The sequence below is a fragment of the Alosa alosa genome, chromosome 9 (assembly GCF_017589495.1).
Source record: "Alosa alosa isolate M-15738 ecotype Scorff River chromosome 9, AALO_Geno_1.1, whole genome shotgun sequence".
Lineage (NCBI taxonomy): Eukaryota > Metazoa > Chordata > Actinopteri > Clupeiformes > Clupeidae > Alosa > Alosa alosa.
This window is the reverse complement of record NC_063197.1, coordinates 35,941,365-35,967,973: the sequence shown is the minus strand read 5'-3', so window position 1 is coordinate 35,967,973 and position 26,609 is coordinate 35,941,365. Positions and strand designations below refer to the sequence as shown.

Sequence of the window (26,609 nt, the reverse complement as noted above, 5' to 3'; positions counted from 1 at the left end):
ACACTCAAACATATAAGAGATCTCCTGTACTTCTCCTGCTTCTCAAACTAATATCTCTTATGTGACTCCTACTTGTCTTATTGGTATGTGTCTCATCTTTTGCTTGTTTTATTTCTCCTAAGGCAAAATTAGGAGAAATAATTGTGACAAAAGTAATACTTAAATGATCCTTAAAAGAGAATCACCATTTTGCCTCCTTAGCAACAGAAGGGATACAAATGAGAAGCAAAAGTTTCCTCTGGGGATGTTTCTAAATTAAATTCATACATTACCTTGCAAAAGCTCCCCGGATATACTGAAACCAGTCATGGGCTGGGTTGTCTGGCTCGATGTTGTCGTCAAACTTTATCCGCCAGCTGTCTCCATAATCTTCCACAAGTTCTTCAGTCCTCTCCTTAAAAGTAATCTCCCACTCCTGAAAGGACATCCTTTCTTTTAGTTGTCTTTCGAGTAAGACGTTCCCAGCCCTATATATCTGTCACATAGAGGCTTTATTAGCTCTCTATCTGAGCAGAGGTCAGGCAGTGTGGCCACGCTGGGGCAGTACATCAGAAATGAAACTTAAAGAAATGAAACCAGCAAGTGTGTTTACTTTCCATATTCTAACTCTGCAGTCTGCAGGCAAGCAGTATGCTTGCCAATCATAAAGCAGCTTTAGCTTTGGCAAGAGGTACAAACTCTATGCTAAATTGCCACTGGACCACATGAAATCCACTATTATAATGCTTACAGTTTTTTCTAAATGCTTAAACAAAACTGTGATTCTTATAGCACAATTTCTAAAACTATTCAAAGTCAAAGTCAAAGTCAAAGTCAGCTTTATTGTCAATTTCTTCACATGTTCCAGACATACAAAGAGATCGAAATTACGTTTCTCACTATCCCACGGTGAAGACAAGACATATTTTACCAATTTTAAGTCCACAGACAAACATAACATTCAAGTAAACAAAAAAGTAAGTAAATAAGTAAATAAGAGGGCACATATAATAATGAAAAAATAAGAGCAGCAAAATTTTGTTGAAATTGTGCATAGACAGTCAATAAAAAACTAGTGCAAAGTCAGGCCAATAAGAGGCTTGGGTAGTTCTGTTTGACCTGAGTAATGAAGAAAGTGGCATAGTGGTGCAAGTTATGTAAGAGCAGCAGAAGTGTTGTGTTTTCAGGACAACAACACCAAGTTGTAAAGTGTACAAGTGTGTGTTACAAAATTGCAAACTGAGTGCAAAGCAGTGTTAATACTATTAATACTTATAGCAAAACCACCCACGTTCACAAAACTAAAAGCACAAACACTGCTTTGCACTCAGTTTGCAATTTTGTAACACACACTTTGCACAACTGTAGGTACAATTCACTGCACAGCACGCTTTTTGCGAAACTGTAAACACAACTCACTGCTTTACACTCAATTTCCGAATGATCAACACACTCCTGGCAAATCATACACATGTATGGCTATTATTTACAGTATTTTGCCAACTCTCTGGCACACTTTCTCATGTGAAAACTGTTTTAGATAATTAGTTCACTTTGCAATCAGCCTAAGCACTATAAATAAGCCACGGGTAATGTACAATGGGTACAATGGAGGGAGCAGGAAGAGTGAGAAGAGAAAGAAATAGCCCTTTTACAGACAAAATATTGTCATGTCAGGCCTGGATACGGCATTCCAGAATATATTTTTCCCGGTGCCTTGGACTAGGACATTGCATGTGATGTAGACGGAATTTTGAGAGAGACGACACAATGTAGACTGATTTGTTTTGTCTCAGTGAAATTGCTATTTTGTGTTTTGACTTGGAAAAAAACACACTTGTGTTTGTTTTGATGTGTGTAAATAAATACCAATACTTGAAGTTTGGATCCCTGTATGTTTACAGAACGACAAAAGTATGACCTCAAACTGACATAGTCTACCTTGTTCACAGAGAAAGCAAAAGCCAGATGTGTTTTTATTCAGACCATCAGTGTGTAGTTGGCACATTGTGTGCTTACTATTGTGATGGCTTGTGTTTACTGTTTGATACGAAAACATAATTTTTACGAAGGTGTGAAGAGTTAAGCAAGGTGTGTTAGCTTTTGCAAGAGAACTACAGTGTTTTGCTGATTGGGTGAAAGGTTTTCCTATTTGTGTGTAGAGTTTTGCAAAAATAGCCAAAGTTACAAAAAATGTGCTTAAGCAATCAGAAAAGTCAAAGTCAAAGTCAAAGTCAGCTTTATTGTCAATTTCTTCACATGTTCCAGACATACAAAGAGATCGAAATTACGTTTCTCACTATCCCACGGTGAAGACAAGACATATTTTACCAATTTTAAGTCCACAGACAAACATAACATTCAAGTAAACAAAAAAGTAAGTAAATAAGTAAATAAGAGGGCACATATAATAATGAAAAAATAAGAGCAGCAAAATTTTGTTGAAATTGTGCATAGACAGTCAATAAAAAAACTAGTGCAAAGTCAGGCCAATAAGAGGCTTGGGTAGTTCTGTTTGACCTGAGTAATAAAGAAAGTGGCATAGTGGTGCAAGTTATGTAAGAGCAGCAGAAGTGTTGTGTTTTCAGGACAACAACACCAAGTTGTAAAAAGTGTACAAGTGTGCAAGTGTTCAAGTGTGCAAGTGGAGTAGTGCAGGCTGACCATTGTGGGTCCAATGTCCAGGATGTTATGTAGCTGAGGGTGGAGGGGGGAGAGGGGAGAGAGTTCAGCATCCTTACAGCTTGGTGTATGAAGCTGTTGGTGAGTCTGGTAGTCTTGGGGGGCGCAGGCTTCTGTACCTCTTCCCAGAGGGCAGTAGATCAAACAGATTGTGGCGGGGTGACTTGCATCACTCACAATTTTGGTAAGCATGGGCGGGTGAGGTGGGTGGTGTAAATGTCCTTCAGGGAGGGGAGTGAAGCACCAATGATCCTTCCAGCTGTGTTCACTATGCGCTGCAGGGCTTTCCTGTTGTATTCAGTGCAGCTTCCGCCCCACACAGCGATACAGCTGGAGAGGATGCTCTCAATGGTGCCTCGGTAGAATGTGGTCATGATGGCTGGTGGAGCACTTGCTCGCCTGAGTTTCCATAGGAAGTACAGGCGGCGCTGAGCTCTCTTAAGCCAGTGATGCAGTGTTGGTGGTCCAGGAGAGGTCTTCACTGATGTGCACCCCCAGGAATTTGGTGCTGCTCGCTCTCTCCACCACAGCACCGTCGATGGTCAGTGGCAGGTGTTGGGTGTGACCTCTCCGAAGTCAACAACAATCTCTTTGGTCTTGCTGGCGTTCAGCAGGAGGTTGTTGTCCCTGCACCACGTGGTCAGATGGTCGACCTCCAACCTGTATTGAGTCTCATTAAGCCCTTGGTGATGAGACCCACCAGAGTTGTGTCGTCAGCAAATTTCACTATGTGATTGTTGCTGTAGGTTGCAGTGCAGTCATGCGTCAGCAGGGTGAAGAACAGCGGACTGAGCACGCAGCCGGCAGGGGGGCCCCTGTGCTCAGTGTGATGCTGCTTGAGGTATTGTTGCCAACACGTACTACTTGGGGCCTCTGACAGAGGAAGTCCAGTAGCCAGTTGCAGAGGTAGGTACTGAGTCCCAGTTTGTCGAGTTTGCAGATGAGTTGTTGTGGTAGAAAAAACTGTAATGCAGAGCAGACTTCCTGTCAAACACTTTGAAGTTGCTGCTGTTTTTTGTAGCATCTTTGTAGCCAGTTGCATTCTCGCTCTGTCTGTCTCCTCCTGCTTACCTTACACACTGGTCTCCTACTTGAGGGGCGGGGCAGGCATGTAGCTATCCATTCATTCAGATCCTGGTATTAGGCCATGGTATAAAGGTGCCTAGTAGGTCGGACTGTCGTCCTCTCTGTCTCTCATTTCGGTTTGTCCCTGGGTTTCAGGGAGCCAATCGCCAGGTATGTTGCAATTTAGCTGCATTGGTTAAGCTATTCATGCCTAGTTTTAATACTTTACTCTTTCCATCTGTAGCTCTGCGTCTCCCTTACTCTGCTGTGGCTGTATGGAACCTGACCTGTCTAGCATTAGATAACTCTCCCCTGCAGGTATGCATTTCCAAATATTTATTATCTCCCTTTATTAGCCTTACGGGTCTTAATTGCTCTTTGTTTATGTATGCTTGCAGCTTATGGCAATGCACGGGCGTGTCTGTTTAAAAGCGTTCTTTAGGCCTACTGGCTAATCAGTGACTGCAAGTGTTTGGTTTGTATGAAACCGGAATGTTGTAGCTTTTGGTGTGGCATTTGAGACACTGATACACTCTAAGTGTTGACTATTTATGTTACAGGTAGCATGGCTTCGTCAAGTTTGCTTGTTTAGTGCGGTCACGCTGCTGTCTTGTCCATAGCATTAGTTTTCACTTATTTTTGTGTTTAAGTCATCACAGCTCCTCCGTGTCGCGGTAGCTGACCTGTTTGTGTTGCTCTTTGCTTGATTGGGATTTCCCAGGCGGGTTTGTTTTTGTTTGCTGGTCTGTTTTGCTTTTGCCTTAGTGTGTGTGTGTGTGTGTGTGTGTGTGTGATCGTGTTTTCTGAGTTTGTAGTGTGTCTGCATGCCTAGCTTTTATCCCAGCGAGGATTATTTTCCTGGCTCAATAGCTTTACATCTTTAATTGGTATAACCTACATGCTGGTGTTTGTGGTTGCTGTGCTCCTTTTTTGATCAGTTTATGTGTTGGCAGGCCTGTGGGTTAGCTTCGGCGGGGGGGGTAGCTAGTCACCTGGTGGCGGGCTTGTGAACTTCACTTTGGAGTGTACTATGGAATATCGGTGGTGGCTTGCTGTGACAATGGTGTAACACTTTTCTGCAGTGAGAGTGCATGTGTGGACACCTTCCTTGATAGTCTGCTTCCCCCCCATCCAGGTAAGCCCTGCCTGCCAGTATAATTTTCTGTTTTATTTTGGTGTGTGCAACATTCCCAGCTGATGTGTTAGAATTGCTTGTGCTATTTAACTCATGTCATGCATCCTACACAACAGTAAAAAGATACAATAAGAACACTAAAATAACATATATTTTTATATGTTTCTAACCCCTGCCAGTTATTTTCTGTTTCAGCAACAGATCACACCACACTCCCAACAGTGCTTTCAATAAACGGACATTTGATTTGATTGGAATTCACGTGTCTGCCTTTTTGTATTTGAACCTGTGCATATTGATGACTAAACTGGGTTCAGGATACCTGGTGTATTGTTCTGGAGTCCCTGGGCATTAGGTCCACACCCTGGGCATTAGGTCCACACCCTGGGCACCGGTCACATCTTTTTTGCACAAAACTCTGGAATTTGAAGGTGCTGCTGTTTTTTTGTATATAGCATTTTTTTTGCACTCCGACAACACATATTTTGCATTATTGCATTTTTGCTTTCTGTTGTATCACAACACACATTTTTGCTGCCTGTGACATTGTGTTTTTGTCTTGTGATGTTGTTGTTTAGTGTTTAGGAAAAGGAAAAATGTCCTTAATCACTTTTTTACTGTTGTGATAGGAAATGTCTTATCTGTTACGCATTTTCTTCACTGTGGGACAGAGAAACACACTTTCGATTCCTCTGCATGTTTAGTATGGACCCTTTCAAGAGTTCCATTATCAGCATTATAGTTGGCCCCACAAGACTTCCGTTTTAACATTCCATATGTTATCTTAATGCAGAGGAAGTAGATTGGGGCCCAAAAAGAACGTTCAAGCATTGTTTTTGTTTTTATTGTTGAAAGGGTCTATATGTGAAGAATTTGACAATAAAGCTGACTTGACTTGACACGTGCTACTATATCTTGATATGATGATTGTTTACTGCCACCTGGTGGACACTGGAGTTCCAGCAGTTGCAGACTTGTGGTTTCCACTTCTGGGCTGCAAAAAAAAGGCTGACATTTTTTTACATGATGGGCTTAAAATGGCCAAAAGGAAACAACAAATGTCTTACTTGTGTGAGGTCAGTTGTCTAGATAGCCTATGTATTCACAGAATAAAGTCAATGCATGGCACATGTCTCGTATAGGCCCAGGCCTATCTTGAATAAAAAAATGTTCAAATATAATATGCTGTAGTAATACAATTTACAGGGTATGTGTTCGGAAACTCAAATGGTATAAAAACGTTTACTTGCCTTTGGCTACACGTGTGAATGTACTGTACAAATGGTTTGAGAAGTTCACATGGATCTGGTATGTTTACCACTCCCGTCCAGTTAGGGGCAGTAAAGCACAGTTGGGCTACTTGATCTGATGAGTGTACGAGAAAAGGAGTTGTTATGGTAACATCAGTATTCTCTAACGCTATAACAGGCAAAGATCATCTGATTTGCAAGTGGGATGAAATGCGTTTACATCTGTTTAGCTGGTCGCTAGCGTCAACACAGTTGTATTAATTTTTAATTTGTAATGGAGGGAGCTGAGTCGGGAGCTAACACCTATCTCATCAGGCCAAATTACCAGCACAAGTAAGAGTCAGATTATTATGATATAGGAAGCTAACGTTAACATTACATCGGCATTAACGCTAACGTTAACATTACTTTCCCCTAGCAGCTAAAACAGCGTAAATAGAGCGATAATTATGCTAGCTCACTTATCTAGCACCTAGTTAACGTTACGGCTACGTATTTAGCTGTGCGAGCGATAACGTTTAACGTTGTTATTTGTGACGTTAGTCAGCTAGCTTGATGGCCAGTAACGTTACCAGTGTGTAACGATTACTAACAGTTCACGTAATCCCATCGCACTTGCTTACCTTCCTGCAGGTTCAAGGCAGGAGTTGTGAAGGAGTGCATTCGGGAGATTTTGAGGGATAATCTCACAGGTCTAAAGTACGACCCGCAACAGAGTCCTATTTTATCCAAAACACTAGCAGACACTATTAAAGAGAAACTTAAGGGTGAGTGTGTTTCAGGTGTTATAGGTGAAGCATATATTCAATGCTCTTGAGCTATTCTGTTCACAGTTGAGTAACGTAGATATGAAGCTATAAATTGACACTCAGTTGGTTCCTTTCTTTAGAAGTGGGATTTGAACGTTACAAGATGGTTGTACAAGTCGTGCTTGGGGAGCAACGAGGAGAAGGCGTCAAGTGAGTAAAGCAACCTATTGTAGGTTATGCAACAACAATATTGGCGAAACTAAATGATTGAAATAAAACATATTGATATCAATGGTGCAAATTGCCCATGTTCAGGGTGGAAAGTAAAGAAGAAAGATTTGCACAAGTCAAATTGGTGTTTTTAAAAAGAAGGGATCATGTAGCCTGGCGAGCCAGACCCACATTAAAATGTAGGGTCTGGGCACTCGCCGTTCGCAGTGCTCAGTCCGAGGGGCGGGATCATCAGTTGCCTTTCAAATTCCCTCTGCACGCAATAGGATATTTGCTTTCAAGTAGCAGGGAATTCAAGCCAAACCGTTGCAACTCTGCCATCAATCATTATGTTAAGCCCATTAACGACTCTATACACGATTTCAATGACCTGATTAAGTTTCGATTTCTGGAGCTCACAAGCCAATGGAGAGTTGCTAGACTAGCCCTGGCAGCAAATGTAATTTGCTGTCGCTAGGGGCGTGTCTAGATTTCTAGGCTAGGGATCATGTAGAATAAATAACAAATAAAAAATCTTTGTATATTAACCACAAGTTGTTTGGGAGCTGTGAAAATGAGAACCAAAATGATTTTTCAGATTTGTGAGGTCTGCTGTTCAGACCCTGATGGGATTTATTTTCTGTTCATTGCTTGTTCAGAGTGTTTCTACTTATCTCAGTAAAGAAAATAAATCAAGAGCCTATGTTGAGTACAAATATGTCTTCTGAAGGCTTAAACAGAGCCCAGCCAAAAACTCCAATAAAATTTTGATCAACTTTGAGGGACAGTGTGACAGAGTGCATATGGAGTTACATTTGTTCCACTTTTATGAGCGAGCAGTAGCACAATTTGAGCACAGACAAATATTTTGAGCTAGCACACAAATTATATTTTGAGGAAAAATGAAACTCGAGCACAAAAAAACTTGTAGTTGAGCAAACAGGAATCTATGTTGTGCTCCACAAATGTCTTTGCCTGTTTGCTAATATCAATATGTATGTGCAACATAAGCCCCCTTTCTTTCAGTTTCACTGTACGTGCTCACATAGAATGTTCCTCCGCTCGCTCAGGAGATCTGTCGCGCTCGCTCAACTTCATCTGTGTGCTCCCTCAAAATTGTCGACAGCGTTACGTTTGTTCCACAATTGTCAACCAATCAGAAAATTCAGGGGCGGAAGTCCAATTCTCATTGGCTGCTGAAGTCCACAACGCCTAGCGTCATTTACTAGTGTCAGTGGGAATCGGGAAAGGTTAATCATGCTGGTCTCTCAACGCATGAAGTTAGGTAGACGTTGTAACCGTGTTGTAAATCCAACAATACCCATATTTATGATTATCGCAATAATGTCACGTTTTTACATGGCATAGGCCTATATGCAGTTGTTTGATTGCACGCATGTTTGCATTTTGCAAGGTCTATTTTCTTACGTCTGTCTGTCCCGCCTTCAACACTTTTACATATTGCCTTCAGCTCGCGCAGCCCTCAGGTCAGCTCACTTCACCTTCTTAGCGAACGGTAGTGTCACACAAAGTTAGCTAAACTGCTAGAATGAGCAACAAAAAACAAGCATCTTTAGAAGGTCACTGGCCAGAGTGTTTGAGTTGCGAGAGCAGAAAAAAAGTCACCGTTAGCTGCACATTTTAGTGATGAGGACTGGGTGTCAAAACTCTCTTACCTGTGTGACATATTCGGGTTGCTTAATGACCTCAACCTGTCACTCCAGGGGAGAATGACGACTGTCTTTAAACTGGCAGATAAAGTCGCTGCATTTAAAGCCAAGCTTGATTTGTGGGGACGACGAGTGGACCGGGGTGTATTTGATATGTTCCAAACAGTAGTGGGGTTTTGGGAGAGACTGAGGCAGGGCCCTTTCTCTCGCAGCTGGTGCGCGATCACCTTGTTGCGCTTTCAAATGAGTTTGAGCGTTACTTCCCATCCTCCAAAGATCCACGGCAAACCAATGAGTGGGTCCGCAACCCATTTGTCAATATCCCGAATAGTCCTAACTTGTCAGCGCAGGAGGAAGAGCAGTTTATCGAAATTGCAAATGACGGTGGTCTTAAGAGTGTGTATAAGGAAACCTCTCTGGCGGGTTTTTGGATCAAAACCAAAGCAGAATATCCCGAGATAGCCGTAAAAGCGCTGAAAACGTTGCTACCATTTCCCACCACGTATCTATGCGAGGCCGGGTTACTGTCTTCCATCTCCTCCAGATGGAACCTTCTTGTTGCAGGGAAACAAGCACAGGGCTTCCACTGATTATATTGGTAATGCATATTTAGTTCCCATGTTTTGTTCCCATATTTTGTTAATATGCATGTTCACACTTATAGTTGTAGCTTCAAGTTGTTCAATATTCATAGTTCATTTTGTTCAATTTTCACTTCTTCAAGTTCACGTTTTTCACATGTTTAAGAGATCGTTACCTTCACTGTTCATACATAACTGGAGCTAGTTCTTTTTAAGTAATGCATGCACAACACATATGGAACATGGAACATGGAACCCCCGACCCGACCCCCCCAGCCGGTCCGTAAAAAAAATAGGAAACAAACCGGTCCATGGTACATAAAAGGTTGGGGGGACCCCTGTCTTAGATCACAGAACAGCCAGGTATTTTGCATACCTTCTCCTCACACCAAACAGGGTGAAGCAGCTTTTAGCCACCATGCAGTCCAGATATGGAACAAACTCCCTGAGCACATTAAGACTGCTCCAACCATTGCCACTTTTAAAGCCCAATTGAAGACCACCCTCTTCTCTATGCCTTTTTCCTGTTTTTAATTTATTTTTATTGCTTTTATTGTTTTTACTTATTCTACTATTTTATTGCATTTATTGTTTTGACTTATTCTGCTTTTTTATTGCTTTTATTGTTTTTACTTATTCTACTACTGTGATATGTTTTATACCTGTTTACTTTTATTTGAGGTAATGCCTTAGCACATTGTGTCTACCTGGGGTATGAAATGCGCTATATAAATAAATTGCCTTGCCTTGCCTAAATAGACTCGATTTTTTAGGACTTGAGACTTGCTTGATCAACATGTATAAAATACTTGACCTGACTTTGACTTGCTATTCATGACTTGAGACTTGACTTAGACTTGAAACAAATAACTTAAATTGACTTGACTTTTTATTTTTTCCATAGATATTAAGGAGTTAACTTTACGATTTTAGAAAATCTGCTTTCTAATGTTAATAATAATAATTTTTGGCTACACAGATGATGTATCTGACAACTCAAAGGAGAAATGAACAGCAGTCTGCAAGTAATAATAATAATAATAATAATAATAATAATAATAAATAAAGCTTTATTTGTATAGCACCTTTCATACACAGAATGCAGCTCAAATTGCTTTACATTTGAGGCATGTAACACAACAATAGTCAGTCAGTCATTATCAATCACTTTTCTTTGCTGTTTATGATATACTCAGCAACATATCAAAAATATAGAAAATGGCGCCATAAGACTGGCAGCCTTAACCCTCTTACCCCCACAAGCACGCCATATGGCAACTGTGGCAAGGAAAAACTCCCATATTCCAGGAAGAAACCTTGAGCAGAACCTGACTTAATAGGGGAGCCCATCTGCTTCTGGCTGGCTAAGCCCTCCAATAGTAGCAGATGTAGAATAATCTGAAAATGTAGTCTACAGGATAAGATGAGTTAACTAAAAGCTTTCCTGTACAGGTATGTTTTCAGATCTTTTTAAAAATATTTACTGAACTTCGCCTGCTTGATGTACAGAGGCAGGGTGTTCCATAGTTTGGGGCATAATGGATAAACGCAGCTTCTCCACTTTGTTTGTGGAGCACTTTGGGTAACGATTAAAAGATTAGAATTGGATGATCTAAGTTTCCTTTGTGGTTGATAAGATATTAAAAGCTCAGAGATATATGAAGGTGCTATGCCATTCAGAGCTTTGTAAGTAATTAACATAACCTTAAAATCAATTCTATAGGAAATAGGGAGCCAGTGCAGTTCAGCCAACACAGGGGTGATGTGTTCTCTCTTCTTAGTCTTAGTTAAAAGTCTAGCCAGAGTTCTGTATGAGTGCCAATTTCTTTAGATGTTTTTTGGGAAGACCAGTGAAAAGTGCATTGCAGTAGTCTAACCTGCTAGTGATAAAGGCGTGAATTAGTTTTTCTGCATCTTGTTGAGTTAAAAGGGCGCACTTTGGCAATGTTTCTCAAGTGGAAATAGGCTGTCTGAGTAACTTTACTGATATGGGGCTTAAAACTTAACTCTGCATCTAAGATGACACCGAGGCTTGTTACTTTTGGTTTGACCTGGTGTGCCAAGTTCCCAGATTACTAAGAATAATATCTCGCTTTAGTTTTGGTCCAACCAGAAGTACCTCTGTTTTGTCATCATTTAGTTTCAAAAGTTTTTGCTCATCCACTGATTAATGGAGGTTAGGCATGCAGTGAGGGAGCAAAGGCCATCTGGGTTAGTTGGCTCCACAGAAAGATACAATTGGGTATCATCTCATGTAGCTGTGGAAGTTTACATTATGCTGACTTATGACGTTTCCCAATGGAAGCATATATAGAGAAAAATAGCAGGGGACCAAGGCAGCTCCCTGGGCCACACCAAAAGGCAAGTCATGTTTTTCAGATACATGATCTCCTAGACTGATATAAAAATCTCTGCCAGTAATGTAGGTTTGAAACCAGTTTAGAGCATTATCAGAGAGACCCACCCACTTCGCAAGGCGGTGAATTAGGATGCTATGATCAATGGTGTCAAATGCCGCACTCAAATCCAGAAGAATAAGGATTGAGACTTTGTTTGAGTCGGTAGCTAGTCTGAGATCATTGACTATTTTTACTAGAGCCGTTTCTGTGCTGTGATTTGATCTAAAACCTGATTGGAATTTTTCAAGGATACTGTTTTCGTTGAGGAAGGTATTTAACTGATTACAAACAACTTTTTCAAGTACTTTGCTCAAAAACGATAGATTTGATATAGGCCTGTAGTTGCTCAGATTGGTACGGTCAAGATTTTACTTTTTAAGTAAAGGTTTCACAACAGCGGTTTTAAAAGCAGTTGGAAATATACCTGTTTCTAATGAGGTAACAGACATATTTATATCATTTACTGATAAGTCTGTGACTTCTATCCCTCTGGAAATGACTAGATCGAGGGTGTTGCCAAGGTTGTGGGTGGGTCCTGTAACATGCTGCTTTAGCTCTAAACTGTCCAACACATTAAGGAACTTACTGGCTTTAGCATCAGTTGTCTTATTGACATGAATATTGAAGTCGCCATTTACAATTATCCGATCATAGCTAGTGATGATGAGCGACATAAGTTCAGAAAACTGGTCGAGAAAGCCAGTCCATAGTTTAGGAGGGCGGTATAAGGTTAATAGAAGTACAGCTGGGTCAGCCTTCAGAGTGAGGGCAATATACTCAAAGGAAGCGAATTAGCCCAAAGTTGACTCGTGTGCAACTATATTTGTTTGAGAGAATGGAGGCAATTCCACCACCTCGTTTGCCTTGTCTAATTGAGTGGAAGAAATTATAATTTGGGGACAAGTCTCAACAAGAACAGCTTCAGCTGTCTGAAGTCAGCCAGGTTTCAACAAGAAACAGAAAATCCAATTTTTTTTCACTAATAAAATCATTGATTGCAAAGGTTTTGGTAGTAAGTGCACCTATATTTAGTAAACCCATGTTAGCTGAAAATGCCTCTGGCTTTTGAGGAATATGCTGAGGTATGGAAAGAATATTTGTTAGGTCTCTAGTTTTAAATTTGTCTTTTCTTTTTTTACTATCGTTGGGTAGAAATCAACGTTGGAATAGAACTATAAGCATAAGTCATGCTATTGCATGACACAGCTTGATCTATGGTAGTAGTATTGTATGTTACCCTGCAGAAAACATTCTCAGACTCATCCACATGTATAATGCCATTCGAATCAATACCTGGGGGGCGTGAATCTGTAATATTTTCTACAGAATGTCAATGTCTCAGTGTGGACGCTAGTGCGCAAATTAGCGACATAACTACCACCACGTCGATTTTCATCTGTCAGAAGTTAGTTGTGTTAGAAACCTAACGTCAAATTTGAGGCATGTTAAGAGTTGGCTTTGAATCTATTATGCTTTTTAGTTAACACGATATTAGGTTAAAATGTGTGAAATGACAAAGTGAAACCTTTTCTTGTCCAAGTTTAATCTTGATATGCTGGCAAAAATGTTGCCAATGTAACCTAAAGTAGGCTAAGCGCTTCTCTCTCTCCCTCCCTCTTAAACACATCCCTGTTCCATTCGTTACAGCTTAGTCGTAACAACAGTCAGTAGGCCTAGCTAACTGCCAGCAATCAGCATAAAAAAAAGTAGCTTACCGGTACTTCACATGTTAGGCTTAAGTATAATATGATATAGCATTGATGGTCCTAAACCCTCCTAAAACCCATTGCTCCATCGTGCTTGTCAAAGTTTGGCAGTGACGTCGATGGCAGTGTTTGATTGGTTAGTTCACTTTTTCAACATTATGCATATATATATATGCACATATACATTACAGGTGTAACTTGAACTGTTTGAATATATTTTCATGATTTGATGTAGCTTACCTAATATTTGAGGCTTATTGAAACAATAATAGGGTATTTTATAATAGGTCTACTTGAAATACATTTATTTTAATTGGTATACATTTCATCTTATTCTATAAGCCGTTGAGATGTATGTGGTTTGAATGAATACAATGTCTATTTGTTTGTTACAAATAAAACTCCAGCAGTTCATAACTAGCCTACCTGTAGCTTATTTTAAAATGAAAATATGGGTAAATTACCATGAATTTGTATGATTTGGCTATGACTTGACTTGCTTGACCCAAGCTATGACTTGACTTGCTTGACCCAAGCTATGACTTGACTTGACTTGCTTGATTGTCACAAAGAATGACTTGGACTTACTTGAGACTTCACCACCTCGAACGTGCATTTCTTCCTGTGAACCAAACGCCATGTCGTCCATTATCCCTCGTCGTCCATTATCCCCTACCTAATCTTTTCAGGATGGCTGCTCGCTCCCTACCTAATCTTTATTTGTGTTGTCTTTTCAGGATGGCTGCTCGCTGTTTCTGGGATGCAGACACAGACAGCTACGCTCAGGATATATTCATGAACGTAAGTTATGCTAGCTGTTGTAATACGCTACCGTGTGATAAATCCCAATAAAGTGCCTGACTGTGAACCTGCTGTTGTAATGCGCTACCGTGTGATAAATCCCAATAACGTGCCTGTTGTAATACGCTACCGTGTGATAAATCCCAATAACGTGCCTGTTGTAATACGCTACCGTGTGATAAATCCCAATAACGTGCCTGTTGTAATACGCTACCGTGTGATAAATCCCAATAACGTGCCTGTTGTAATACGCTACCGTGTGATAAATCCCAATAACGTGCCTGTTGTAATCTGGCTAATCTGCTGTGATAAATCCCAATAACGTGCCTGTTAAATGCCCAATAACGTGATAAATCCCAATAATCTGCCTGTTGTAAATCGCCACCGTGTGATAAATAAATGCCTGTTGTAACGTGCTAATCTGGATAAATCCCAATGCTGCCTGTTGTAATACGCTACCGTGTGATAAATCCCAATAACGTGCCTGTTGTAATGCGCTACCGTGTGATAAATCCCAATAACGTGCTAATCTGGCTAATCTGCTGTTGTACCTCAGGAGAGCCTGTTCTGCGTGGCGGCCGCGTTTGGAAGCTACTACTACTGAGCACAGGACGAGGACGCCACAGGCCCAGTGGATCTGCGAGCCTGCTGTGGGAGTGGAGAGGAGGACGAAGCTTCCCAGCCGTCGCGCCGCTGTCTGGACACGCGCATGTGGCCTAGAGAACTGCGCCTGGAGGCGTGCGTGCTCAGCAGAAGGGTTTAGTAGCGGACGCAAGGAACAGAGGACATGAACTTGGCCTGTGTCTGGGTCACTGTTCTGGCAAGCTTCAACTTCATTTAGAAAGAAAGAGACAGAGATTCTAGAACAAAACCTAGACGGTTATTTATGAGTTAAACATAGAAAAATATTGTCAGGTCATGTGATTCATACCATATACAATCAATCTTTATTCCAGCAGTGTTTGCAATGTTGAATAAAAGTTAGTAACATCCACCTAACTATGTACTGTAGTAGGCTACATATTCCATCCTTCCTTCTAAGTTAACAAAAACACAATGATAATGATTACTGTAATAATGACCGCATAAAATAAATGAATTTATGTGCACATTTAGTGACAGTACACCCATCGGCCTGTAGATTGTGGTCTTGAGTGAAGGGTTACTGGTAGAGTATGATGAGAGGAGCTACAAGGCAGGACTGTCTCTCTCACACTCACACACACTCTCACACACTCACACACTCTCTCTCACACACTCTCACACACACACTCACACACACACTCACACACACTCACACACACACTCACACACACACTCACACACACTCTCTCACACTTACACACACTCTCACACACACTCTCTCTCACACACTCACACACACTCTCTCACACTCACTCTCTCACACACTCACACACACTCTCTCTCACACTCTCACACACACTCTCTCACACACTCACACACACACACACACACTCTCTCTCACACTCACACACACTCTCACACACACTCTCTCACTCACACACACACACTCTCTCACACACTCTCACACACACTCTCTCTCACACACTCTCACACACACTCTCTACACACTCTCACACACACTCTCTTACACACTCTCACACACTCTCTCTCACACACTCTCACACATACTCTCACACACTCTCACACACACTCTCTCACACTCTCTCACACATACTCTCACACTCTCTCTCACACACTCTCACACATACTCTCACACATACTCTCACACACACTCTCACACTCTCACACACTCTCTCACACACTCTCTCACACACACGCCTGCACCAGGGATGCAAACACGGCGCTTTCCGGCGCCTCCTGCTTTTTCCACGTTAGTTTGGGTGACTTGTGTGAATCGTGCAGATCCGAAGAGTTTTTTTTTTTGGGGGTCTGATCAGGGATGCTTTCCGGCACCTCTAGCTTTTTTCACGTCATATACCGCAAGCTACCAGAGGAACCAGGGCAGCATCTCTCATATGGGCCTGCTGGTTAATGTCCACTGCTTCTGTCACTCATCTGATAATATTTGATCGTGTAGCAAAGGAGCAGTAGCCTATCGTTCTGATAGCAGCAAAGAAAATATAGGCTAGCCTACGCTCACTCCGTTAGAAGGCAAATATAGGCTAGCCTACCCTCACTCTGTTAGGAGGCAACTGTCTGAGTTTGCGCTATCTTGCCTCCACATTATACTTCAGCTGGAAGTTTTAACACGCAACTGTGGACTTGATTAGTGTGTAAGCTTTCGTTCAGCTGATGCTGGCGCTGCCATCTGACTGATCATTCAGAACCGTACAATGATAAAGTATAGTATGGTAAGTATATATACTCTTTTGATCCCGTGAGGGAAATTTGGTCTCTGCATTTATCCCAATCCGTGAATTAGGGAAACACACTCAGCACACAGTGAACACACAATGAGGTGAAGCACACACTAATCCCGGCGCAGTGAGCTGCCTGCAACAACAGCAGCGCTCGGGGAGCAGTGAGGGGTTAGGTGCCTTGCTCAAGGGCACTTCAGCCATTCCTACTGGCAGAGCCGGACAGTAACGGAGTACATTTACTTGAGTACAATTTTGAGGGATCTGTACTTTACTCGAGTATCATTTTTTGGGGAGTGTGTACTTTCATGACTTTACTCAAGTATCATTTGAGAGGCAAATATTGTACTCTTTACTCCACTACATTTCTATCCATAACCGTGAGTACCCGTTACTACTTCTAAAAAAAAAGGAAAAAGAAAAATCTCGAAACCCTCAATTTGTTGTTTCCCTCTCAAACGTGATTGGATTGTGCAGGAAGCCACTGATTTGGACAGCCTATCAGCAATCACCTTCAGCTTTCCGCCCAAGTCAACTCCATGGTCAGATTTAGATAAGAGACTTTAAACCATGGATCTAAAACAATGGTCCATCCGGGAATGTGCCAACCTGTGGCCCCACCTCGCCAGACTATTTCAATTTTCTGAACAAGTTAATGATAGTTTTCACTTCAAGTGTTTCAATTACAAAATAGTATTTTGTATTTTAAATACATGTATTAGAAATACTGCCCATCCTTGGCAACATGGTAAAAAGATGAAAATGACTTGATTTTACTTCCAATTCATTTTACATTCTCCAAGGTATAAGCATTAACATTTTTCATAACTAAACGTAGGACGTTTCTGTACATAAATGTAAGCACTGTGGCAGTAGTAATGCAATATTTAGAAAATGTAGGCTACTCTTGATACTCAAGTACTTTTAAAAACAAGTACTTCAGTACTTTTACTTAAGTAGACATCTGACTGTTGTACTTTTACTTGTACTTGAGTAAAATTTAGCAAAGGGTATCTATACTTTTACTCAAGTAATGAAACTGTGTACTCTGTCCACCTCTGCCTACTGGTCGGGATTCGAACTGGCAACCCTCCGGTTACAAGTCCGAAGCGCTAACCAGTAGGCCACGGCTGCCCCTAATTACCTAATTATTAATTAGGCTGTACCCTAAATGATTCCGCCTATCAGTATTTTTTTTTTATGTAACCTAGGCCTAGTATCTAATGTTATGTGGGAATTGCAAGAAAACGAGTGAAAACAATTCCTTCCTTTAACCACGCAATTGCGGTAGGAAAACTGAATCAAAGACGGCGCTGTCCATAAAAAAAAAACAGCATGGAGTTAAAACAATTTAAAGTCCCAGACATTTAAAGGGACAGCGATCACTCAAGACATATAGACCTACACCACAACTGAGTAATGAATGTAAAATCCAAAAAAACACTGCATTTAGATGACAACTGTGTATAGACACACGCTAATCTAGCCAATGGTGAATTAAATATATAGCATTCACATTTAAAGCATTCAATAGCCTAAACTTGATCAATCAAAGTTAAATTTGTGTGTGATGTCTGTATGCTACTGAGACCTTGAATTTCCCCTTGGAGATCAATAAAGTATCTATCTATCTATCTAATTAAATTGCTCTCATAAAAGGAACAGCAGGCCTACAGAATATTCCAAATAGGCTAGTTTCCTTTCACATTGGCAGAAAACTTTACCTCAGTCCATCTTACATTAGCTCAGGCCCAGATAATCCTGTGTCATTTCTGTATCATGTCTAAACACATTGTCTTCTTTGAATGGTAAAGTTTACTAGCCTGTAAAATCCCAACTCATTCAGGAAGTGAATAGTCTGGTGACTCATGATTGGGATTAATTTCCAACACTTGCATTGCGACGCCACTAACGTTGAAATCATTGGTCCAGCCTTACCAATCACATTGATCAGAGATTCCTAACGTTACTTCCTACTTCGCCTAAACTTTACAAGCTGACAATAAACAGCATCAACAGTCAGGAAACCATTTATGTGGGTCTTTGATGTTTGCAGGGTGTTGCTGTTACTGTTTATCACAATAAGTTTCGGTTTCGTCTTCCCCTCTTGTCGCTGATCGACCTTACATTTTTCTTGTCTGAGGAAAACGTTAGTGAATTATCTAGTGAATTAGAATGGGCGGGGCCAGGCTAAGAGTTTACACTAGCATTTGTCATAGACAATGGTTATCAGTTTTCCTGAAATAAAAAGTGTGGTTTTAATGCAGTGCCATCTGAGGTCCTAAAGACCATGGCCGTCCAATTTCTTTGCAATTATTTGTAATTTTATGTTGACAAGCATTATTCTTATATTGTTTTATCAGTTGCACACACAGGTTTACAGAGTGATGAATACCTCCACATGTTTACTTCTAATTCTGCTCCTCTGGGGTGCTATTTTTAGACCCAATCATAGTGCCAGTTAACCTAGTTACCGGTAGTTATGAAATGTTCCTCCTTTTGTTGTTTTTGTCATTACACAACTTTCCCAGCATTTTGTTGCCCCCGTACAAACTGTTTCTCTTTGTTTTATTTTCCATCAATACATCAAATGTTGAAAATGACAAATTTGACTATGTCCTTTTTGCAGCTAAATATGGGTTTAAATGATTTGCAGATTATCACATTCTGTTTTTATTTGCATTTTACACAACGTGAAAAGTTTTTTCTGATTTGGGGTTGTATGTAGCTTTAAATGTCATAGGATTCACAATGCTGGCCTGTATAGGTTGTATGATGAGAGGGTTCAGATACTGTACACACACAAACACATATTACTCAATCTGTATTTTTAATCCTAGAATTTATTGTTTTATTGTTTTCCTTAAGTAGTGTACCGAACAAACATAGCAGTCTGAGACAAACATAAGAATAGAGCAAGATGAAACTACGTTTGTTGATATGGTTAAGCACATACAGAACTACGGGACTGTTTGTGAACATAAATAATTGATATGGTTAAGCACATACAGAACTACGGGACTGTTTGTGAACATAAATAATTGATATGGTTTAGCACATACAGAAGGAATGCTGGAATCTACCCAAGATCACGCTGCATGACCAATGGCACTCCCTCTTTCCTGAAGCTGGACCTCCGTCTGCAAGCTCCCTTCACCGTCCAAAGGGCTAGTTATTACGCCGTGTGCTGTAGTTCAGCAAGGCAGCACAAAGCAACAACAAAGTGCAAATGTTGATGCCATTTGCTTTATGCTAATAAAGTAACTTTGACTTTGACTATGCAAAATGTCCTTTAGACAAAACAACAAGACATCCACACATATTTGTATCAGATCAAATAATCAATCAATCATCACAGATCAAATAATCAATCAATCATCTGGCCAGGTGCCAGGAATGCCACTCTGTCTGATTGCCTTTGTTTTATAGTGTTTTAGATTTACTCTCAATGACAGGAAGAGTAAATGCATGTCAGTAGGCAGTGTGTAAGGACAGCACATTATTTGAAACATCATTAATGGATTTTTTTGGTTTGGTTTAAAAAATAAAATAAAACAGGAGTGGGTGCGGTCACTGTTATGGCCACTTGTGGTGAGAGCAGAGATGGACTCTACAGTCAGTAAAAGATTCAATCTTCAACCAGACCAACGTCTGCTCCTTAAATAAAAAGACAAATCAAAAACACCCTCTGGCTTGCAACATTAAAACACATCTTACACCAACAGAGTAGGACATGAAATATCAACCGTACAAACGTGCAGGGTTCTACAGTGTGCTGGGTTCTACAGTGCGCAGGGTTCTACAAACGTACAGGGTTCTACAGTGTGCTGGGTTCTACAGTGTGCAGGGTTCTACAGTGTGCAGGGTTCTACAGTGCGCAGGGTTCTACAAACGTACAGGGTTCTACAGTGTGCTGGGTTCTACAGTGCGCAGGGTTCTACAGTGCGCTGGGTTCTACAGTGCGCTGGGTTCTACATGCGCAGGGTTCTACAGTGCGCTGGTTAGTTTAGAGTCGGGGCCCCATGTTCAACTACTAGGTTATCTGGTGATCGTAAACGTATCCACCCATCGTATTCAGAATACAACAGAATGTTCAAGCTACTGAACTGAATGTACACTCTTCTGGTCAGGTAACGGAACACAGACGTGTAATGGCTTTCTCTACGATGACGACGTGGTGTAATGGCTTTCTCTACGATGGCGATGGCCGTCTGGCCCTGCTAATGGCAGTTGGGTCCGCTTGAGAGGGACTCTGAATGTTGTACATGGTTGACTTGTGTTGACTTCCCACACACACACACAGACGAACATCACACACACCACTCAGGCACACATGCAACCTGCTTTGCAAACAGTTACCGTGAGGGAAGGAAGTATTTTGTGCAAAATATCTTTTATCATCTCGTCAACTCTCTCATGGGTTTCACTTCCCTACATACACAATCACATTCCCTGTTTGGCCATCCCTATACACACCTGCCTATACACACCTGCCATCCGTATACACACCTATACACACCTGCCATCCCTATACACACCTGCCATACCTATACACACCTATACACACCTGCCATACCTATACACACCTGCCATCCCTATACACACCTATACACACCTGCCATCCCTATACACACCTGCCATACCTATACACACCTATACACACCTGCCACACCTATACACACCTGCCAAAAAAAAACTCAAATCCTGACTAATGAAATGATGAATCAATAAATCAATCAATCAACCAATCAATCAGCCAAGCGATCAATCAATTAGTCAATCAGCCAACCGATCAATCGATTAGTCAATCAGCGTTGTTTAATTGCATGTAGTCCAGGGATCAATGTACGCCACTAAGCTGCAGACAACTCACCAGACGACACCAAACGCACCATCAACTCATTACGTACAATCTCAAATCATTACACACACACGCACGCTACACACACAGACCATCTCAAATCATTACACACACACACACACACACAGACCATCTCAAATCATTACACACAGACCATCTCAAATCATTACACGCACATACACACACATGCATGCACACGCACACCATCTCAAATCATTACACACACACGCACGCCACACACCATCTCAACTCATTACACACACACACACACACACCATCTCAACACATTACACACACACACACACACACACACACACACCATCTCAACTCATTACACACACACACACACAGACATTACCACACACACACCATCTCAAGTCATTACACACACACACACACACACACTGACGTGACCACATACATCCACACACACACACACACAAATAACTGAACATTTCTGTCTGTCTGCAGGACATAGACTCCAGTGCCCGCTCCATCACTGGCATTTACTCATAAGGTGCCCGTTCCATCCTAACTGCTGGTATTGCAGCCAAACCCAAACAAACCAAAACAATGCAACTAAAACAGGAACATGAGAACGACGCCCCCTCCTGGCCACCCTGAGCATTGACCCATGCGAGAGCATGCTAGGCTTTGCTGTGCTACATGCTAACCAGAGCGGGGTCATCGGGGGTCTGGGGTGTGTGCAACGCTATTCTGGAACTAGCCGCCCCCCAACGCTGCAGAGGACTGAAGAGGCAACACACACACACTGTTTCTGTGTGTGTGTGTGTGTCTAATTGTGTGTGTGTGTGTGGTATACCCATGTGTTTGTTTTGTGTGTCTGTGTGTCTAGGGTTGTATTCCATAGTACACAGCATGGCCCAGGGCGCTAATTACCGCTTCACTATTCAACACGTGACGTGAACACCGCTAGGGTTGTATTCCATAGTACACAGCATGGCCCAGGGCGCTAATTACCGCTTCACTATTCAACACGTGACGTGAACACCGCTAGGGTTGTATTCCATAGTACACAGCATGGCCCAGGGCGCTAATTACCGCTTCACTATTCAACACGTGACGTGAACACCGCTAGGGTTGTATTCCATAGTACACAGCATGGCCCAGGGCGCTAATTACCGCTTCACTATTCAACACGTGACGTGAACACCGCTAGGGTTGTATTTCATAGTACGCAGCATGGCCCAGGGCGCTAATTACCGCTTCACTATTCAACACGTGACGTGAACACCGCTAGGGTTGTATTCCATAGTACACAGCATGGCCCAGGGCGCTAATTACCGCTTCACTATTCAACACGTGACGTGAACACCGCTAGGGTTGTATTCCACCTCATCATCCACCCTGCTTAGCACACACATATACACACACACATATATACACACACGTATACACACACACACACACATATACACACACACACATATACACACACACATATATACACACAAAGAGAGAGAGAGAGAGAGAGAGAAACAGAGTAATGTGTAGATAGAGAGATAGATAGATAGATAGATACTTTATTGATCCCCAAGGGGAAATTCAAGAGTGTAGCAGAGTAGCACTCCAAGGCATTAAGCAAACAGATACAAGCAATTACATAAGAGTGTGTGTGTGTGTGTCCAGGGGCACCGCTAGGGTTGTATTTCATAGTACGCAGCATGGCCCAGGGCGCTAATTACCGCTTCACTACCCAACACGTGGCGTGAACACCGCTAGGGTTGTATTCCATAGTACACAGCATGGCCCAGGGCTTAATTACCGCTTCACTATTCAACACGTGGCGGAACACCGCTAGGGTTGTATTCCATAGTACACAGCATGGCCCAGGGCGCTAATTATCGCTTCACTATTCAACGCGTGGCGTTAACACCGCTAGGGTTGTATTCCATAGTACACAGCATGGCCCAGGGCGCTAATTATCGCTTCACTATTCAACACATGACGTGAACACCGCTAGGGTTTAGTGTTAATTTTGTCACCTATTTTTAATTTAGTCTTAGTCTTAGTCTTGTGACTAAAATGACCTTTTAGTCTTTGTCATATTTAGTCATTCAAATATCATTTTGTTAGTCAAGTTTTAGTTGACTAAAAGTCTCATCATTTTAGTCTAGTTTTAGTCAAAAGAAAAACTAAAGGTAGCTTAGTCTTAGTCTGTTTTAGTCAACACATTTTAGTCTTTTTTTTTATAACAAATTATTTCTGATTACCATTTCAGTCAAATAGTGTTTCACACATCTCAATTTTCAACAATATTGTGTGTCCACAGGGCTACTCGTCTGTTATAATTACTCATTCTGATTTTTTGTCAGTCAGTATGTTTTACATGCACAGGTAAGTCGAGCTACAGTTATAGCTTCGGCTGGGATTTGACCATAGACAGTAAAAAAGATTTGACTGGACCACTGTCATATTAAGTAGACCAGTGTTTCTCAAAGTGTGGTCAGGGGATCACTGGTGGTCCTAAGGTATCCCAAGTAGTCAGCGAGCAGACGTGGTAAAATATAATATAGATGAGTTGTTTGCAATATTGAACCAACTTGTATGTAAAAACAGTTCTGCAACTAAGATATGCCAGTTTAAATCATACAGTATGAATCCACACAATAAGCAAAGTACAAAGACAATGGAAGATGGTTCAGTAGGCCTATTGTGTAGACTAATTATAGGCTACTGTTGAAGTAGGTCTAATCTTTTTCTTTTTTTAGATAGGGTTAGTTAAGTGGTCCTGAAACTGAAAAGGTTTGAGAAACACTGTCATAGGCCAAAGTATTAATGTTTTACTCTCCTTCTCGCTAGATGGCGATATCGCCAAACACAACACATTCCCCAAAACAGACTCTCCATCTTAGCCATAGCTAACTTGCTAGCGAACTTTCCATATTAGCTTACTTGCTAGCAAACGTTGCATCATCAGTCTAACTAGTTAAATAGTTGACATTACATGATAAACATTTTCGTATGGACATTCTGGGGGATGTTAATTTGTATGAGAGAAGCTTCAACTTCTGGGTATGTAGCATTGTGGCATAAAGCTTAGGTAGTTAGCTTGCTAACTCTGGCAGAAATCTCCAGTGTTCTTGTTCCATGTAGTTTTCGTGTTGCAGCCACAGGGTTGCAGCAACAGCACGTAGACTAGCCTACAGGAAAGCTGCTTATGAACTCATTCGAATATTTTGAAAACTTAACAGCTAGATATTCTGTCTTCTCATTTTGTAGGCGAAAATGAAGAGAGATTTTATCTTAGTTTTTATTTCATGCAAAACATTTTAGTCTCGTCTTTTTTAGTCAACAATAATGCATCTTAAGATAGTCTTAGTCAGTGTTTCAGGACATTACTGCCGTCTCGTCATCGTCTCGTCTTAGTCATGAAAAAAAAGGTTGTTGACGAACATATTTCCTCTCGTCTCGTCTGACGAAATTAACACTACTAGGGTTGTATTCCATAGTACACAGCATGGCCCAGGGCGCTAATTACCGCTTCACTATTCAACACGTGACGTGAACACCGCTAGGGTTGTATTCCATAGTACACAGCATGGCCCAGGGCGCTAATTACCGCTTCACTATTCAACACGTGACGTGAACACCGCTAGGGTTGTATTCCATAGTACACAGCATGGCCCAGGGCGCTAATTACCGCTTCACTACCCAACACGCCAACAAGGAAAAGAAAAGAAACCAATGAGCTTATGTGGCGATTTGTGACAGGCCCAGGTAGCTATGGTAACCTAACAATAAGGATTTGTGACAGGCCCAGGTAGCTATGGTAACCTAACAATAAGGATTTGTGACAGGCCCAGGTAGCTATGGTAACCTAACAATAAGGATTTGATTACACTGCTGTTTGGTTGTCCCAAACTTTGAGACGATCCGTACTCTACACAATAACTGAATCTTATCAATCTTGAAACCCGAACTGCGATGTTCCAAACAGAGTGACTGTAGAGGATGCAATGCCTAATCTCACTGCTGTCAGCATCATTGCTAAGAACAGTGCGCCTATTAGGCCTACTGTTAAACACCTGAAAAATATTAAGCTGCTGTTTTCTTTTCATGACGAGCACTACGCTTGAATAATTTATGACTGAATGGAACGTTGCGTTTTAAGTGCCAGAACTGCTTATCATGTCGTGATAAAGTTTACACCAATCATCATCTTCTGATGTATCCTTATGTTGAGATGTCCATTCTTTTTGCCCTAGGCTATCATTTGTACGCGAAGCATGTTTCAATTAAGACAGTACACAAGCTATTTTTATTGTTGTAATATTGAATGATTTCATGAATGAAGCGTTGAAAAATTGTACGCACAGTGTGTACAGGATTACGGCTGGCGGTGCCACTGTGTGTGTCTATGCATGTGTGTGTGTGTGTGAGTGTGTGTGTCTATGCATGTGTGTGTGTGTCTATGCATGTGTGTGTGTGTGAGTGTGTGTGTGTCTATGCAAGTGTCTGTGTGTAAGTGTATGTGTATGTGCATGTGTCTCTTCATGTGTATGTGTGCAGTGTTGTGCAACAATAGTTCATGTCAGATGTCATGTCAGCCACATACATCCATACACACACACACACACACAGGAGTAGATATCGTCTTGAACACGCAGCAGCAACTTCAAATGTGTATTATTATAGTGGATGGAATCCACTATCTTGAAATCTCCTGGCTTCTTCTTATTATAACCTTTTCTTTTTACCTTTTCAAGAATGAATGCGACTCTAACCGTTTAACAGACATGTTGAAATAACCGTTGTGTAGGTCTGGAGTTGGACAAGAGAGTTGTTATTTCAGATTTTTTTTAAAGTTTATGCTTTTTGAGAAATAGGGGATTAAAAATGTTAAAAAGCTAATTTTCACCCCATAGACTTGAATGGCTGTGATGTCATAATGGCCTTTGTCTACTCATTCAAAACCACCTCCACCCTACCACCTGTACAGGTGATCACCTCCACCCTTCCACCTCGACCCTCCCACCTGTACAAGTGACCACCTCCACCCCACCTCCACCCTACCACCTGTACAGGTGATCACCTCCACCCTACCACCTAAGGCGGATGCTACTGCAGCTGCTGTGTAAGAACCTGGGCACTCCTGAGATTGTAGTACAGCCTTTTTGAGTATGAAGTCTTCATCAAACCACTGAGCTGTGAGACT

General features: G+C 41.4%; 2 protein-coding genes across 2 annotated transcripts in view; one reads left to right on the top strand and one right to left on the bottom strand.

Annotated features, from left to right (window-relative positions):
• Positions 1-276: 276 nt before the first annotated feature.
• Positions 277-26,609, bottom strand: part of LOC125300812 (phosphatidylinositol 3-kinase regulatory subunit beta-like) — a 75,311-nt gene continuing 48,978 nt past the window's right edge. Inside the window, exon 13 of the mRNA XM_048252943.1 lies at positions 277-415. Within this exon, the coding sequence (XP_048108900.1) occupies positions 346-415 (70 nt within the window). The 3' untranslated portion in view covers positions 277-345. The remainder of the gene's footprint in view (positions 416-26,609) is intronic.
• dynlt2b (dynein light chain Tctex-type 2B) lies at positions 6,235-15,336 on the top strand. Its single transcript, XM_048251609.1, has 5 exons — positions 6,235-6,444; positions 6,745-6,878; positions 7,001-7,070; positions 14,164-14,227; positions 14,784-15,336. The coding sequence occupies exons 1-5, from the start codon at positions 6,386-6,388 to the stop codon at positions 14,829-14,831; spliced, it is 375 nt and encodes a 124-aa protein (XP_048107566.1). The 5' UTR covers positions 6,235-6,385; the 3' UTR covers positions 14,832-15,336.

Bases quoted from the DNA above. Each gene is read 5' to 3' on its own strand.
- dynlt2b (XM_048251609.1), top strand. From the start codon at position 6,386: ATGGAGGGAGCTGAGTCGGGAGCTAACACCTATCTCATCAGGCCAAAT. The intron at 6,445-6,744 runs GTAAGAGTCAGA...ACCTTCCTGCAG, and splicing joins AGGCCAAATTACCAGCACAA to GTTCAAGGCAGGAGTTGTGA. The intron at 6,879-7,000 runs GTGAGTGTGTTT...TCCTTTCTTTAG, and splicing joins TATTAAAGAGAAACTTAAGG to AAGTGGGATTTGAACGTTAC.